We start from the raw sequence: 18,045 nt of genomic DNA, 5'->3' as shown, positions 1-18,045 counted from the left end.
TCAGAGGTACTGTTAGGTAATAGGTGAAGAAAGTAAAGACCAGAGTTCAGTTTGGGAAAGCGAAGGCAGGTCACAAAGGTCTGGATGTAGGAGGCTTGCCCTGAGTACTGGGGCTATGAGAGCCAGAGTTCCCAGCGTGTCACCATTGTGGGAGTCTGGCCCTGGTACATTATCATTTGGACCAAACCAACAACTCCTTGCATTATATTCTGACATATTCTCAGAGGTTCAGATCTCACTCGGAGCATGGGCTTCTTTTAGTTATGCAGCCCATCCAGAATCTTATCTTGGTCCCAGGTGGAATTTGGAAAGAAGTGTGTCTGTGGAGTATTTCTGAAGTAAAGCAAAGCAGTGGCAGTAATGCTAACAGTGTCTATCTGTGTCTGTTGGTCAGAAGACATCTCGGCAGCTGGTCCCAAGACACCCATGAAGTTCTACATCCCTCACGTGCCTGTGAGTTTTGGGCCAGGAGGTCAGCTGGTGTGTGTGGGTCCCAGATCTCCCAGTGATGGACAGACGGCCCTTGTTGAACTGCACAGTGTGGAGGTAAATAAGATTCTGTGTCCTCGTAATGTCAGCACTCTGCTCCCTGCTTCCCTTTGCCTGAGCCCTGGGCATCTCCAGGAATAAGGTGCTCTTGGAGGGGACTGGGCCAGGCACCCTGTGGATTGGTGTGTGTGTGTGCACGCGTGTGTGTGTGTATGAAGAAATGGCTGGGGCTCTTCTGTGAGAGAAGTAATGCTAGACTTCTGTTTTTCCTGAGATGCTACTGGGTCATATTCAGCAACTAGAGAGCTCATTTTTGTCCTCTGCTTTCTCCATGAGGCACTGAGCCACATCCTAGGATCACGGCTCTGGGTTCTGATGTTGGACTTGACTGAGTAATGGGGCACTGGGGGGACATAGTCTTGAAGACCAAACTTGATTTTTTTTGTTCCAGGTTATTCTTAATGATTCTGAGGAACAAGAAAAGATGAGGACTTTCTCAGGACCCCTGATTAGGTAAATTACCATAAAAGCTGCAAAATAAGGGCTTTTGAAACCTATAAAATCTTCCTGCCCAGATCAGCATTTTGGGGATTTGTTCTTGACTTCCTTGAAAGAAAATGTCTCTCCCCGTTGGAGTGGAATCTCCGTGCTACAACTTGGAGCCAAATGTGGCCTGAGCCATTTTGACAAGCAATTTGAGTGTTGAAAGGCAGAAAGAAAAATTAACTTAAAGGTTTAAAAATCTGAAATCAGTTCTATTTTACAAAGCCTACATGGTAAGGGGTGTTAGCGTTCTGTGTACTTAATAGTACTTAAACTGGTAGAAGAGTGGAACACAGCCTGGGAAATCATAGGCAAGTGGGTCATATGGAAAAATTTTTTCTGGGGAGATAAGTAACATGGCCAGCATTTGAGTTACTGGACTGTGTGCAAGTCTGCCCTCTGCAGGATTGAGCTAGAACTGCTTTTACATTGCTAGTCATGTTACTGATAAATATTCAGGATGCTCTTTGTCGTCGAGAGAGGAGTCCTGGCTGGTGTCAGAGGTGAGATAATGCACACCAAAGCCCTTAAAATATCATCACTACTGTGTGAATGTGTTCTTATCCTGAAGCTTCCCCCTCCAAGAAAATCCCCATAGTATTTTGACAGTTCCTTCAAGTAAAAATGAGTGTTGTCTCCATTTCTTACACACAGGTATACAGATGTGGGGTAGAGCACCGAGCTGGGTATTTGGACACTAGGGTACTGGTCCCAGTTTGATTGATTTCATTGAATGATCTCAAGTAAATAATAATTCCTGTTTATTGAGCACTTATATACACTACACAATTGGCTAATTCCTTTTTGTATGGAGGTAGACTTTTAAAAAAATTTTTAGTTTGAAATATAGTTGATTTACAATGTTGTGTTAGTTTCAGGTGTACAGCAAAGTAATTCATATAGATATATATATACATATGTATATATATCTATTCTTTTTCCGATTCTTTTCCATTATAGGTTATTACAAGATGCTGAGTTGGAGGTAGACTTGTTAAAGATTCCTATTTTAGCGAAAAGAGCCGAGGCTCAGAGGAGATAAGAAACTTGTGTAAGCTGAGAAGTGGCCGGCTAGATTTCAATGCAGGGTTGTCTGAGCCCAGAGTCTGTGCTCTTCCTTGCTACCAAACAGTCATTTCAGGTCTCTGGGCCTCAGTTTCCTCCTCTGTAAAATGGAGAGGGTGGACGAGAGAATCTCTGAGGTCCCTTCCTGTTCTATAAGGAAACAACTATGCTGTAGCTGTAGACTCACTACCCCCGTCCTGGGTTGTCAGGCTTCTACCCCATCTCCAGCCCCAGCAGCACCCTCACACTGTAGGAGGGGACTGTGGTCCTACCCGGGGGATGAGTCTTTCCCTCACTCTTTGCTCCCTGAAATCTCTCCATAGGGAAGATGTACACAAGGTGGACATCGTGACGTTTTGCCAGCAGAAAGCAGCACAGAGTCGCAAATCTGAGACACCGGGGAGCAGAGACTTGGCTCTACTGTGGCAACTGTTGGTTCTCCTTTGTCGGCAGAACGGGGTCAGTACCACCGCGTTGGCGGGTGGGCAGGTGCAGGCTGGGCTGGAATTTAAGTCTTCCTGGGAGAGAGAAGATTCGGCTTGTGGCATGATTGATTATAAAAGGTAACATTAAAGAAGCAACAAATGGCCTCAAGGGGAAAAACTGCTCAGATGTCAATGCCAGTTTGCTAATGCTAACCTTTCCCCTGCCCTTCTCCACTAGCCTGGGGTTTATCGCCCAGTTCTTGGGTTACTGCGCTAAGCAGATGATACACCTAGGAGAGCGTGCATATTTCTGGTCATCTTTGTGGCTCCTGACAGGCAGGAAACAAGCATGAGAGGGAAGCTGGAGTTTGAAATACAACAATCTAAGAAGGGGCTGTCTTGTGTTTGCATGTCAGCCTCCTCCTGAAGAGGGCAGGTGCTCTGGTGCCTTCCTTCTTCAGCCTGGGCTGCCAGCATGAGGATGAATAGGATTCTCTCCCAGGATGGCCCTCTTTCCCTTGCAGTCCGTGGTGGGGTCTGACATCGCGGAGCTGCTGATGCAGGACTGCAAGAAGCTGGAGAAGTACAAGCGGCAGCCGCCTGTGGCCAACCTCATCAACCTGACGGATGAGGACCGGCCAGTACTGAGCTTGGGGACCCGGAACCTGCTCACTGGGGAGATTCCCCCCAGCGTGGAGACGCCTGCGCAGATCGTGGAGAAATTCACTAAGTTGCTCTACTACGGAAGGAAAAAGGCAAGTGCTGTGCCCGCTTCTGCTTAAAAAAGTAACCAGCATCCCCACCACTCACCCCTCCCAATTGTATGAGTGACATATACTCATTTTTATAGCACTTAAGTTCAGAAAGGTACAAAGAAAAAGAAGAACACCCACAATCCTATCACTAAAAGATAATGCCTGTTAACATTTTGATATATTTACTTCTAGTATTTTCAATGCGTATATATTAAAAATCAAATTAAATTACATATACAATTACTTCTTTCTTTTCCCCTTAAGAGTATATGGTGAAGTCAGAATGGCCATCATCAAAAAATCTAGAAACAATAAATGCTGGAGAGGGTGTGGAGGAAAGGGAACACTCTTGCACTGTTGGTGGGAATGTAAATTGATACAGCCACTATGGAGAACAGTATGGAGGTTCCTTAAAAAACTACAAATAGAACTACCATACGACCCAGCAATCCCACTACTGGGCATATACCCTGAGAAAACCATAGGTCAAAAAGTGTCATGTACCACAATGTTCATTGCAGCTCTATTTACAATAGCCAGGACATGGAAGCAACCTAAATGTCCATCGACAGATGAATGGATAAAGAAGATGTGGCACATATATACAATGGAATATTACTCAGCCATAAAAAGAAATGAAATGGAGGTATTTGTAATGAGGTGGATGGAGTTAGAGTCTGTCATACAGAGTGAAGTAAGTCAGAAAGAGAAAAACAAATACCGTATGCTAACACATATATACGGAATCTAAGGAAAAAAAAAAAAAAAGGCCATGAAGAACCTAGTGGCAAGACGGGAATAAAGACACAGACCTACTAGAGAATGGACTTGAGGATATGGGGAGGGGGTGGGGTGAGATGTGACAGGGTAAGAGAGTGTCATGGACATATATACACTACCAAATGTAAAATAGATAGCTAGTGGGAAGCAGCCGCATAGCACAGGAAGATCAGCTCGGTGCTTTGTGACCACCTAGAGGGGTGGGATGGGGAGGGTGGGAGGGAGGGAGATGCAAGAGGGAAGAGAAATGGGAACATATTGTATATGTATAACTGATTCACTTTGTTATAAAGCAGAAGCTAACACACCATTGTAAGGCAATTATACTTCAATAAAGATGTTTAAAAAAAAAAAAAGAGTATATGGTGAAATACTCTCATGGCATTAAAATGTACCATTTAAAAAATGGACTATATTCTATTATATGAATGTATCACATTTTATTTAACCAATTCACTGTTGTTGAATATACAGGCTATGTACAGATTTGTCACCCATTATAAATTGTACCATTCGAACATCTTGTTGTATAAACCTTTGGCTGATTTTTTAAGATACATTCCTAGAAGTAGAACTACTCAGTTAAAGGCTGTGCACCTTTTTTTTTTTTTTTAATTTTATTTACTTTTGGCTGCGTTGGGTCTTCGTTGCTGCGCGCGGGCTTTCTCTAGTTGTGGCAAGTGGGGGCTACTCTTTGTTGCGGTGCGCGGGCTTCTCATTGCGGTGGCTTCTCTTGTTGTGGAGCACGGGCTCTAGGTGCATGGGCTTCAGTAGTTGTGGCTCTAGGCATACAGGCTTCAGTAGTTGTGGCTTGCAGGCTCTAGAGCGCGGGCTCAGTAGTTGTGGCACACGGGCTTAGTTGCTCCGCGGCATGTGGGATCTTCCCGGACCAGGGCTCGAACTCATGTCCCCCGCATTGGCAGGCGGGTTCTTAACCACTGTGCCACCAGGGAAGTCCCAAGGCTATGCACTTTTAAAAGGTCCTTCACATATACACTAAATCAGTTTCCAGAAAGTTTGTTTACAAATGATATCCCCATCAGTTATATCTAAAATATACCTATCAATACTGAATACTTTAATTCCACTGATGAAGTGATGCCTTGTTTATTTTTTGATATGTAAATTAGAATTTATTTATTAAAATTTTTAAATTGAGGTATATTTGACAAAATTGTAAGATATTTAAAGTGCACAATGTGATGGTTTGATATACATATACATTGTGAAAGGATTCCTCCCATTTAGATAATTAACACATCAATCACCTCACATTTCCCTATTATTTTATGCCTTGTTCAATTTTGAAGTTGAACTTACATTTTACAAAAGTCTTAAATATTTGAATACATGATTGAAATCAATTTGAATCAATCTAATTAAAAAAATCAAAAGATGAAAGGGATATAATGGGAGAAATGATGCTGTCCCCCACCCCCTCCCAGCCATGCAATTTCTCTCATTGAAATATCCAGAGATATTTTCTGCATATATAATTATCTTCTCCTTTTTTCCCTTATAGCATACTATGTACCATTTCTTTACCTTCCTTTTTTCATTTAGCAAAGTACTTTAGGAAACACTGTATGTTGGGGTTGGCAAATTTTTTCTGTAAAGGGACAGACAGTAAATATTTTAGGCTTTGCAGGCCATGGGGTCTCTACTCAACTGTGCTGTTGTCCCCTGAAAGCAGCCACAGACAATCTGTAAATAAATGCGTGTGTCTGTGTTTCAATAAAACTTCATTTATCGACCTAGAAATTTGAAATATATATCACTTTCATGTGATGAAACATTATTCTTCTTTTGATTTTTTCCAATAATTTAAAAATGTAAAATCTATTCTCAGCTTGTGGGCTGTACCAAAACAGGCAGTGGGCTGAATTTGGTCTTCAGGCCACGTTTTGCTGACTCTTGTTCCTTATAGTATATAAATACCTTCCTCATTATTTCTTATGGCTGCATAGGTTTCTACAGATAAATTATAATTGATTCAAGTAAACCTCTATAGATTGACATTTAGATTATTTCTAGTCTTTTGCTGTTACAAATAATGCTGCAATGAATAACGTTGTCATTTTGCCCTGTGGAGAGAATATACGTAAGGAAAGTTTGTGGAAGTGGAAGCTTTGGGTCAAAGGGTATATGGTTTGTAATTTTGATAGATATCGACAAATTGCTCTTTTAGAGGTTGTAGCGATTACTCTACCAGCAATGTATGAGAGTGCCTGTCTCCCCACACTGTCACCAGCCCTGTGTGTTTCCAAACTTTTGGATATGTGCCAATCTGAGAGGTGAAAAAATGTATAGTAGTTATTTGCATTTCTCATTATAAATGAAGTTGAATATCCTTTAATCTGTGATTACTTTTTGTCATGGATTTTCCACATTTTCCTGTTGGATTTTTGATCCCCCCTTATTGATTTGTAGGAGCGCTTTACTTTTTTAGGATTTTCTGTCCAAAATCACTTTTTTGGGGTCATATTTAGAAAGGTTTTTCCTGCTTCAAAATTGATTTATGAAAATAAAGTTGAAGTACTTTTGTGACTTCACCTTTACATTTAAATCTTTAATTGTGTGTATGTATTTGTATGTGATGTTATCTTTTAAATGAGTGCGAGATATACTCAGTGAAAATTAATGGGATCAACTTATAGCGTCTATATGTATGTATATATGTGTGTGTGTGTGTGTGTGTGTGTGTGTGTGTGTGTGTGTGTATTCATTATATAGTAGGGACTTGTTATTTCACCAGTGATTCATTTATTCAATAAACATTTATTAAGCAGCCACTACTTCTAAGGCATTGAACCCAGTCGGGGGATACAGAAATAAATCAGTGATAATCTCTTTCCTTAAGAATGATAAATAATGACCATAACAACAGCAATAAAGCGAATATTTGAAAAATACTTTCTATGTGCCAGATACTTAAACCTTACATGCATTATCTCATTTATCTTTGTAGTAGGTCCAATTCTTGTTTTATGTATTTACCAAGGAGGAAAGTTAATAAATAATAAAGCCAGGGTTTAGATTTAGGCAGCCTGGTGCCTGAGCTTGGGCTTGTAATCACCACCACATCACCTGTCATACATTGACCCAAAGGTAAGCGGTGGGTAGGTAGAGCACTATGGGAGTCAGGGTGATCTATGAGGAGCTGGACACCACAATATCTTTAAAACCTGTATTAACACTCGACTGGGGTCTTATTTCTGGCATTGTGTGAGATTGACATCCTTGGTATAAGTTCTCAGTTTCCTCACTTATTCTTTTTTTTTCTTTTTAATAGTAATCTTTTACTTATTTATTTATTTTTATATTTATTTTTGGCTGTGTTGGGTCTTCGTTTCTGTGCGAGGGCTTTCTCTAGCTGCGGCAAGCGGGGGCCGCTCTTCATCGCGGTGCGCGGGCCTCTTCACTATTGCGGCTTCTCTTGCTGCGGAGCACAGTCTCCAGACGCTCAGGCTCAGTAGTTGTGGCTCACGGGCCTAGTGGCTCCGCGGCATGTGGGATCTTCCCAGACCAGGGCTCGAACCCGTGTCCCCTGCATTAGCAGGCAGATTCTCAACCACTGCACCACCAGGGAAGCCCCTCTTCACTTATTCTTAAATTATATTTTTGGAGATGCAGATTTTTGCGTAAACTAGTAATTCTCAACCAATTATTAGTAACTCCTTTTAAAAATACTATTATGAAATAGTTTAACATACATAAAGAGCATTATTTTTTAAAGATTTCACCTGTTTTTCTTTTTTTAAAAATTTAAGTATAGTTGATTTACAATGTTACGTTAATTTCTGCTGTACAGCAAAGTGATTCAGTTATACATATATATATACGTTCTTTTTCTAAATATTCTTTTCCATTATGGTTTATCACAGAATATTGAATATAGTCCCCTGTGCTATACAGTAGGACCTCGTTGTTTCAAAAAGAGCAATCTTAATGTCATTTTTACTTCTACTGGATATGAAGCTGAATTTCTTAACTGTGATTGTTTAAATTTATTCTCTCTTCAAAGAAGATAACATGGGAGCTGTTGGGATAATCAAATAAATTTTCATTTGGAGGTGGAAATACCTCATTAGTGACCTCCTGTCCAAAAATCACATTATTTGGGGGGCACTAAGGAAATTATTAATACCAGGTCAACCTCACATATAAACTAAGCTCTTACTAAATAGTTTTGAAAATTAAATGAAGAGGTGAATATGTGTGTGTATGTTTTAAAATTTGCAGCTTCAAACCCGTGTCACCAAGTTAATCGTGTCATTAATTTGATGTATGAAGTTGATAGTTAACAAGCACTTGATAGTAAGCGGTTAGTTACAGTATTAGGTGGGGGTAGTTAACTATTATGTATACTGGCTTAAACATAACAGCAGCCTCAGGATTTCCCTGGCGGTCCAGTGGTTAAGACTCCACGCTTCCAAAGCAGGGGGCATGGGTTTGATCCTGGTCAGGGAACTAAGATCCTGCATGCTGCGTGGTGCAGCCTAAAACAAACCAACAAACCAACAAACCCCTCCCCCCCCGAAACCATAATAGCAGCCTCTTTCTTTTCATGTGAGAGTACTGGGCAGGTGAACAGAAGATGGGGCAGCCCTCCTCCCTGTACTCACCCAGGGACTCAGCTGTAGGAGTCTCCACCATCTTCAATGCAGAGTCTCTAAAGTTTCCGGGAGTCATCTTCATTCCAGCCCGATGGGGAAGAGGCCATGGAGGGTTGAGCACAGGGAGGGGTTCTATGGGCCAGACCTGGAAGCATCACACATTGCTTCCCTTCCCATCTCAGTGCCACACCTCAGTGCCAAGGAGGTGGGAAATGCAGTCCGGCTCTTGGCCTAGGAAGGGGAACTTGGATTTGGGTGAGGAACTAGCAGTCTCTGCCACAGTTGTTAATAAAGAAATGGTTCCTCGAGAGGGGGTATCGGTATGTGTACGGCTTATTCATTTGGTTGTGCAGTGGAGGCTAACACAACATTGTAAAGCAACCATACTCCAATAAAAACTAATTAAAAGATAGAAGGAAAGAAAGGAAGGAAGGAAGGAAGGAAGGAAGGAAGGAAGGAAAGAAAGGAAAGGAAGGAAGGAAGGAAGGAAGGAAGGAAGAAAGGAAGAAAGAAAGAAAAAGAACCAATGGTGGGGGTGAGATGCTTCTCTCATTTTTTGGTGCTTAGGTTCATAAAAGTATTGTGTGACTTTGGCTAAAGAGATAAAGCTAACTGGAAACTATGTCTGACGGGGAGCTAATGCAATCACATAAGGGGTTTGATAAGGTGAAGGCTGGAGAAAGGGGCAGCTTAGAGAGAAGTACCTGCCAGTTAAAGCCATTTCTCTACCGTTCCTTTCTCACATTCGCAGGGGAGGCTCTGAGTGTCTTCCTGGAAGCCTGCCCTCTGCTGCTCGGGCGTGGGTGGGTGGGGGGGCAGTCCCCAAGCACAGTTGTTTGCTGTTGCTCTTAGAGGCAGGTGAGCAAGGTGGTACTGAAGGTGATGTCTGTGTTTTCAGGAGGCCTTGGAGTGGGCCATGAAGAACCATTTGTGGGGTCACGCTTTGTTCCTCGCCAGCAAGATGGACCCAAGGACCTACAGCTGGGTCATGAGTGGGTGAGTTGGGGACGTGCCAAGAAGACCAACGGAGCAGAGTGGCTCCCCTCCAAAGGTGGAGGTGAGGGTGGGGAGAAATGCAAGATGCACTGAAAGGCCCCTCCCTCCAAGCATCTTTCCAATTCTAAGTTGGACGTAGCATTTCTCTTCTCCAGATCCTAATAAGCTAGACACAGACACATTCTTTCTAGCTGGTAAGTTGAATAAAACATTTTACTAATGTTTCCCAGGGTCAAAGTTTCCAAAAATTAAGTAGGTTTCTACATTGCAGTAGCCTTCTCCCTTTGGGAGGGTCTGCTCTGGAGAGTTCCATCGGTGAGGGGGTAGATCACTTAAGGGAAACTGACAGAGCCTTAGGACTGAGAGTTAGTAATTTACTGCTTAGTCCTGCAGCGTGGGTGTGGGTGCTGGGAAGTAGGGAGGGATACAGGGTAGCAGGGCTGTGAGCTGTGGTAGAAAGGGGTTTATAGGACTGGGGATGAGATCCAGCAGTCTTCATCTACTGGGAGATGTCAAGACCGAAGGCATCCCTTCAGGTTACACTGGGCCACCAGGACCTGGGTGCCGGGGGGACCGGAAATAATACCCAAACCAGGACGGAATAGGAATGGAGGTGTGAGTACATAGCCAGGAGTTTAGAACAAGGGCAATGAAACAGCTAAAGAGACTCAGAACCAAGTGGAGGTGGAGGTGTATGGGGCGCTGTAAGGGGTCAGCCCTTCAGGCTGCAGTTAGCGTCCATGGATTGTCGGGGACAGATGTGTGGCAGGGGTGGGCTGGGGTGGGGGCCCTCCTATAAGGAGCAGCCTTGGCTTAGACAGAGAAAAGAATGGTACCTCAAAATTTGTCTTCTCACATTGGTTAAAGCCGTGAAGCTACCTTCTCTGCTTATCTTATATTTCAATCGCCCATACGTCCCGTTGGGCAGAGAGTTGGATGAGAAGATGGACACCCACACTTTAAGTTCAGTCTGTGGGGCTAACGTCTGTCACTACCTGGGAGCCCATTCTTCACCATGGCTTCCATGAAATCTCTTTATTACTCTGACCCTCGGTTTTCCCAGGGACTAGTGACACCACCACGTACTTCATTATGTTCAGAGACCGGAATGGTGAGGAGCACTGAACTTCTATTAGGAGAAGCCCTCTGAGCTCCGGAGGAAAGGTGCTGTTAAAAAAAAGATGGTGTTCCGAGGAATGAGTTTCCTTTGGGTTTTGGAAACGAACGTCCCACAGCTCCACACTGTAGCATACATCTCGGCTACAGATTTTTGCCTTGGGCCATTGATATTTGATGGGGCCCAGTGAATCATGAAAAATCTCTCTTACTGAGTCTGCTTAAATCTCAAATCAGCCATAGAGCTTATTATGCCCTTGTTAAGCAGATCCCATGGTTTGTCATCAGCATGATCATTTCTGGTCCCTGCTCTACGCCTCCTTGGTTACTGAAAATGACTATGTAGTGCTTGTGAGCAAAAGCACTAGAGACCCAGGCTAGCGATGAGCCCGCAAAACAGCACTGAGAGCTGTGGGCTTGGGGAGGAGGGCTGCTGTGGGGCAGTGGGCGTGGAGGGTGCCTGGGGAGGAGGTGCCCACCGTTGGGCTCTCAGGGGTCTTTGAAGTATTTGTGGCTCACCTCTGTGATGGACGAAGGCCTACAAAATAGTTACTCAAGAGTTAGGGCGTCAGTGCTAAAATGCAGAAGATCTTCCCCAGTAATGAGATCTATTTGGCGTGTGTGGTGGGATGGAGATCCGAAAGTGGGATGGAGCAGAGGCGCAACTGAAAAGAGAAACTCAAGTTCCAAAAGAAGCTGCTGCAATCAAATACAAGTAGATGAGGCCTTGGGCCTCACAGGCAATGGGTTAGAGGCTCTCTTGGCTGGGTTCCCACTGACGGGCGGTCTCCTCTCTCTGCAGCTTCACCAGCACGCTGGCGCTCAACGACCCACTGCAGACCCTCTTCCAGCTCATGTCGGGGAGGATCCCACAGGCAGCCACGGTACCCTCTGTGACAGGACCCCCTCAACGCCCCAGCACCCTAAGGGTTTAGGGGGTAGGGACTGCTCGGGAACGAGGTGATGGCTTTAGAGATGAAAAATAAGTAATTACTGTTGGTTAATCACCTCCAATGTGCCTGGCCCTGTGCTAAGCGCTGTGATGCATGTTATTTCATTTAACGCACGGAGGTAAGAATGATTATCCCTGTTTAGCAGACGTGACGACTGAGTCGCAAAGGTATAAAATGACCAAGATCACAGAGCTAGGAGTAGTGGAGGCAGGATGGGCCCAGGTTTGTCTGATTCCAAAGACCGTGCCCTTTCCACAATCCACGGCTACCCGCTGTGTGGCAAATAGCGAGAGAACCCGAGGCTGCTCTCCACACTTCCCACAACCAGGCTTTCTTTCCTTCCCACCACTGCACGTGACCCTTCAAAGCTGGACATGTTAGATTCTACGTCATCAGTGTGGGACGTGGCTCGGGAGAACCCTGAGGCCAGCTTGATAGTTTTCCCATTATAAGAGCATTGATCTTTTTGTCCCAAGGTATTCCTTCCCTATCCTTGAAGTCCAATAACTTTACTAAGATATATCTTGTTGTTGACTGTCTGTGTCAGTTATTCAGGGATACAGCATGCTCTTTTAATATGTGCATCCATATCTTACAGTTCCAGAGAAATTTCTTGAATTATATCCTTCAGTATTTATTTTGTTCTCTTATTCTGGTTTTCTTTTCAGGAACACCCTCTATACATAAAATATATATAGTTCATATATATATATATATATATATATATATATATATGTGAACTGTATACATATACACATGTGAATTATATATATAATTTTCTCTTTAATTAAAAAAAATTTTTTTTGTTTCAGTTCTTTCTTTCTTATTTTTTGCTGTGTGTCTATCCTGTGTGTCCCTTATTGTGTTTTCATCAGTGTCTCTTGGCTTCTGTGCTTTTTCCATTTTTGTCTTTATTTCTTTGATTTTTCTCCCACTTCCCTCCTGAGCTCTGCAGGTCACATTTACCTCCCCCTGTTCTCCACCATCTCTTTCCTCTGCTCCTGTAACTTAGCTTTAGACCCTTGCTTCATAGAACAAATTGTTTCATTATTTTGCTTAAATTCATGATGAAATGTTTGGTGACAATTCTTTGTTTTGTGGAAACATTTTTCTGGTGAATGTTCTTTCTACCTTCCCCCCTCCTTTTATCTTGATGGTATATTTGTAGAGATTCTATACTTGTTCCTTCATAGGCTTCAGGTGTTCCCTGGATAAGTTATTTAAGGGAGGTTTGAGCTGGGGAGGTGCCAGGGCCATATTCCAGGCCAGCTGGCATTTCCGCATGAGCTGGTGTTTTCTGTGAGCATCTTTGCTTCTCCCCAGCCAGTGGAGATGGCTGTGGGATCCCCTCCCTCTGGTGTTCTCTCTCTCTGCCTCCTAAACCCACCTCTGTTCAATCTCCATTACTTTTGGAAGCCTTTTCTTGTGTTTAGAGGCTTGGATTTTTGCTGACACCTAGTTTCAATGAAAATGTACTTCATGCTTTTGCTTTTTTGTCTCTCTTATTTGCTGTGGACAATTTCAAGAAAAGAAAAGAGAAATGATGACTTTCATGCCCCCTCGTCAAACCAGCTGGCTATACTGGAACATGGGGTGCACCTCACAATTCTGCTGAGGGCCTGTGCTCTGCAATGAAATTGCACCATGTCACAAAGCACTAAATGCAGGAAATGATGTAATCAGCATACAGTCCATTGGGTCTCATTGCACTGGTAGAATTTGCTAAATGTTCCCTACTCTTGGGTGAGAAAACCGAGGAGCCAGAGGTGATATGTCAATGCAGTATTTGACCCTAGTGTTTGAGAGTTTCCTAGCATCGTAGCATCCAGTAAAAGGCTAGACTTTGGTACTTATAATAAGAGGAGTAGTGGAAAAAGCATGGCACCTGGAAAACACAGACATGGGCTTCTGTCACAGGCTTAACCTAGACTCTTCTCCTCACTGTTGTGTGAACTGGGCCCTGCTACTTAATCTCAGAGCCTCAGCTTTTCATCTTTGTGGGCATTTTGATGCCTAACAGAGCTACTGTAAAAAATTAAAGGGGAGAGAATATCTGTACATATCAACCACCATGCTTGGCCCATTGAAGTTAGTTAATAAGCGTTCTCTCTCTCTTCTCCCTCCATAGACCTACTTTACAGTGATTTTTTTCCAAATCACCTGGGGGAGGAGACAGAAGAATTACTTCTAAGTTTTTGTTCTTTTAGCAAGGGCTTTTCTTTTGCTAGTCCCTTTAGTTTCAGCAAGAAAGAGCCTGGCTCACATGTGAAAATGGGGATAATAATAGTACCTAATGCATGTGATTGTTCTTAGGAGAAATGCTTAGCACAGGCTGTGGCCCAGGGTCAGAGTGCAGTAAGTGAGAACTGCTGTTATTATTGTGATTTATTGTCATCATCGTCCTCATTCACACTGCATTGCCCAGATAAACAGAGTCACTATAAAATGGAGTTGGATAAAGCATCTTTTGTTCTGTGGGATAATTACAAATACAATACCAAATAATTGTGAATTGTTTTGACCTCCAGATCTAAGCTATTACTGTCAATCTCCTGCTCTATCTATTCAGTATAACAAATTGGAGGAGAGACTGGTCTGCAAATCACCTCTTTCCTTTGCTGTGCTTGTGTGTGTGTGTGTGTGTGTGTGTGTGTGTGTGTGTGTATTACATGTAATTTATAAGGTGCAAACCAAGTGTAAGGCACTATGCTATGATATTATTATCAACAGTAATCCTGGGATGAAGTGAGAGAGTGGCATGGACATATATACACTACCAAATGTAAAATGGATAGCTAGTGGGAAGCAGCCGCATAGCACAGGGAGATCAGCTCGGTGCTTTGTGACCACCTAGAGGGGTTGGATAGGGAGGGTGGGAGGGAGGCTCAAGAGGGAGGGGATATGGGGATATATGTATATGTATAGCTGATTCACTTTGTTATACAGCAGAAACTAACACAACATTGTGAAGCAATTACACTCCAATAAAGATGTAAAAAAAAAAAAAATCCTGTCAGGTAGACATCATGATCTCCATTTAAGAGATGAAGAAACAAAGGTTCAAAGACATAAAGAAACTTGCTCAAGAGGCAGGACCCCAGGTGAATCCAGGGCCCGTGTTATTTCTGTGACATTGTGTTGTTTCTTTATTGATATTTCCTGTCCTGAAATTCCCCTTTATTCAGGAGAAGGGCGGCCCATCATTCGTGAGGGGCTTCTGCCCGCTCCCACTTCTCTGATTATACTCTACCGCCCCCTCTTGGAGCTCTGCTGCCTCTGCATTGTCACCAGAGGGAGGGGACATAGTGCTGGCTGGGCCACTTGGCCTGGTTTTCTCACTCCTCAAGAGGCGATAGGAATTAGAGTTCACAGGGTTGTTGTGAAGATTAAGGAAGGTGATGTGTGAGAGAGGGCGTTGGCTTTGTAAAACCAGAAAACATTAGCCAATTGTTAACAAGGTATCAAGGAGCCCAGTGTTCCCCTGTCTTCTAATTGGCTAATGTGGACTCTTCTCATGAACCAAGGGTATTTGATCCTCCTTCTCCCACTGAAACAGCAGTTGTTGTTGTTGTTGTTGTTTTTTTTTTTTGATTTTGTCCCTAGCTATTGGGGTTAGGGGCACCAGGAGGAAATCTGAAAATTAGTGACCAAGAGTGTCATTCTATTTATCTATCTCCCAACATCCCTGTGTGTGTATGTATGTATGTATATGTGTCTGCCTGCCTGCCTAGTCATCCTTCTAAGAGTTTTGCTTTTTTAAAAAGAGAACGCAAAATCAATGAGTGGCCACATTGCCGGCAGCATAATGGGCGTTCCCGGAAAACCAGGAAATAGACAACAACCTTCCTTACTTACCTATGTTCTGGTCAGGGCTACATTACTCAGTCAATTTTCAATTTTTTCTGCTGCTTTTCAGTGTTGTGGGGACGAGCAGTGGGGAGACTGGAGGCCACACTTGGCTGTGATTCTGTCGAATCAAGGTGGGGACCCGGAGCTGTATAAGCGCACGATCGTCACCATGGGGGACACCCTGGGTAAGCAGAGAGCAGCGCCATCCCCTCCTCTCCTCTATTTCCAGGCCAGCTTTAACCACCCTGTGCTTAGATTCTCAGGTTCTGTGTTGGGCCCGAGTCTGTGCCTCAGGCTTTCCTTTGACCCAGGAGCCTCAGTGTTTTGGGGACAGAAACTCCAGGGAGAGGGGTGTCCTTCTTGCCTTTCTGTTTCCCAGTTTTCCGCTGTGAGCCAGTGCAGGCCAGGCCCCTGAGACTCTGGGGTCTGCCACTGCAGGAGGCTCCCCTGAGTAGGTGATTCCTATGCCTGGGTCAGATTCCCGTGCAGATGGAGTTAACACATGGGGGCATCTCGCCTACTGTTGCCGTTACTCCCGCAGTGACCCAGCTCAACCAGATAGGAAATTCTATTTTTGCCTGAACTACCCTGGGTAATCATATAATCTTTATTTCTATCATCTCTCTGTGAATGTGGCCTCATAAACACTTAGGGGCTGTTGAATGTTCCAGATCAGTGGTTCTCAGATTTGGTCAAGGGCCAGAACGTCTAGAAATCATCGCTTTGTGGCACTTCGTGAAATACTACTCTGCTAAACTTAAAATAGCTACGCGTAAGATTGTGCCCAGTCAAATGGCAGGTTGTTCAGCACCTGGGTAGAAAGAGAACTAACTTTTGCCCAACCTTCTTGGGTGCCGGGCCCCGTGCTAGTTACTTTACCTATTTGAATTAATTCAATGTTGAGGTAATGGAAAATGTATGGGAGAACATTTTAAAACTGGGAACAATTTGGTAATGAATGTAATTTTTATGATCACTGGGAAAGGTCTTCTATTGTTTGACTTTAGCAGGGGAGGCATTAGTGCCCCAAGAAGCCTAGTTTAAAAACTGCTACTCCCAACGGCCAGCTTCTCTGCTCAGGTGTAGGCATTTCTACCCATTTCGCCCTCTCCAGAAGGACTAAAATGCTTAGAAACGTCCTCATCGAAAATGCATTAGGGGGAACGTGAAATAGTGCCTTATTCTGGCTGAAGAGAAGTGAAATAATGTCGGAGGCCAAAAATGCGGTAGGAGAGGGAGTGGGGTTTGGGGTCTGTGACTCGTAGTGTGCAAAGCTCGTTCCTTTATCCCCATGAGGCTCTCCGCTCCGACCTCCAAGCCCCTCTCCAGCCCTCTCCCATCCCCCCCAGATGGTGGGTCCTCACGTGGGCCTGTTCCGTGACCGGGGCTTGTTCTCCTCCTGCAGCTGGGAAGGGGCTGGTGGAAGCAGCTCACTTCTGCTACCTCATGGCTCACGTGCCCTTCGGCTCCTACACCGTGAAGACAGACCACCTGGCCTTGCTGGGCAGTAGCCACAGGTATGCGATCTTCTGGGGGAAAGAGAGTGGGAAGGACATCTTCCAGGGGATTGGTTTAGCCCTTGCTGGGCTTCATGGCTCCATTTTCCATTGTCTTGTGTGAATTTCGGCCACTGCTGGCCCCCTCCTCTGGGATGGTTTTCTGCACAGGTAGGCTCTGGGGGAGGAGATGCCGGGTGGGTGCCGCATCACACCGCGGGGGGGCCTCAGGTCCAGGCCCTGCTCCGGGGAAGCTGTGAACTGGTGCCTGTGGGTTGCATTGTACCCCTATGGCCACTCGGTGGCTCCCTGGCTCCGTGATCAGAGACTGACTAGAAAATGCTTAGCGGGAGCGCGCGGCGGCTTGAGCCTCTGCGTTAGGCAGCTCTGGACCCGTTCTCAGAGCCCGCCTTGTGCAAAACCCGAAAGTGGAAGACGTTTGTTTAGCCACCACACCCTACCCTGACTTGGTGCACAAGCTACTCAGAGTCGCGCCTGTCACTTATTCCCTGCTGGCCGTAGCATTAGGCTTTTCACACAGAAGGACCTTAATAAGCCTCTAGACAATGAATAAATGGACAAAACGACCAGCTTGCTCTCTAGCTGTCCTCCACATTCTAGATCTCTCTTTCTCTTTCCCTGTAATAGTTACGATTTCCTAAGTTCTTACATTGTGCCAGCTGTTTTATTTGCACTATTTCCTTTAATCATTACACATTTACCCTGTGAAGAAGGTACGCTTTTAATCTTCACTTTATAGAGGAGGGAAAGCAAGGCACAGAGAGGTTAAGTAACTTGTCTAAGATGGTACAGCTAGTGTGGGGTCAGGTTGGACTTGGAATCCAGACTGTCAGGCTTTTCTTTGTAGAAACGCAGCCTCTCATAGTCTGTCTGTCAAGGTCACGGTCTCTGATAGCACCTAGTTGGCTTGTCAAAGAGGCCCGTCTGGGCCAAATGAGACA

The 18,045-nt window shown here is 44.2% G+C and overlaps 1 protein-coding gene across 7 annotated transcripts in view; it reads left to right on the top strand.

Annotated features, from left to right (window-relative positions):
• The window catches only part of LOC118896593 (protein transport protein Sec16B-like), a 41,483-nt gene that overhangs the window by 9,104 nt on the left and 14,334 nt on the right, over positions 1–18,045 (top strand). For all 7 annotated transcript variants that reach the window (XM_036854576.1, XM_036854611.1, XM_036854602.1 and 4 more), the window contains 8 exons: positions 395–546; positions 941–1,002; positions 2,421–2,556; positions 3,047–3,277; positions 9,572–9,669; positions 11,588–11,669; positions 15,655–15,772; positions 16,993–17,104. In XM_036854576.1, the coding sequence (XP_036710471.1) occupies positions 395–546; positions 941–1,002; positions 2,421–2,556; positions 3,047–3,277; positions 9,572–9,669; positions 11,588–11,669; positions 15,655–15,772; positions 16,993–17,104 (991 nt within the window). The remainder of the gene's footprint in view (positions 1–394; positions 547–940; positions 1,003–2,420; positions 2,557–3,046; positions 3,278–9,571; positions 9,670–11,587; positions 11,670–15,654; positions 15,773–16,992; positions 17,105–18,045) is intronic.

The sequence above is a fragment of the Balaenoptera musculus genome, chromosome 1 (genome assembly GCF_009873245.2).
Source record: "Balaenoptera musculus isolate JJ_BM4_2016_0621 chromosome 1, mBalMus1.pri.v3, whole genome shotgun sequence".
In the NCBI taxonomy this organism is placed as follows: Eukaryota; Metazoa; Chordata; class Mammalia; order Artiodactyla; family Balaenopteridae; genus Balaenoptera; species Balaenoptera musculus.
Note: the sequence above shows the minus strand (reverse complement) of the source record. Positions and strands in the feature narration are given on the sequence as shown.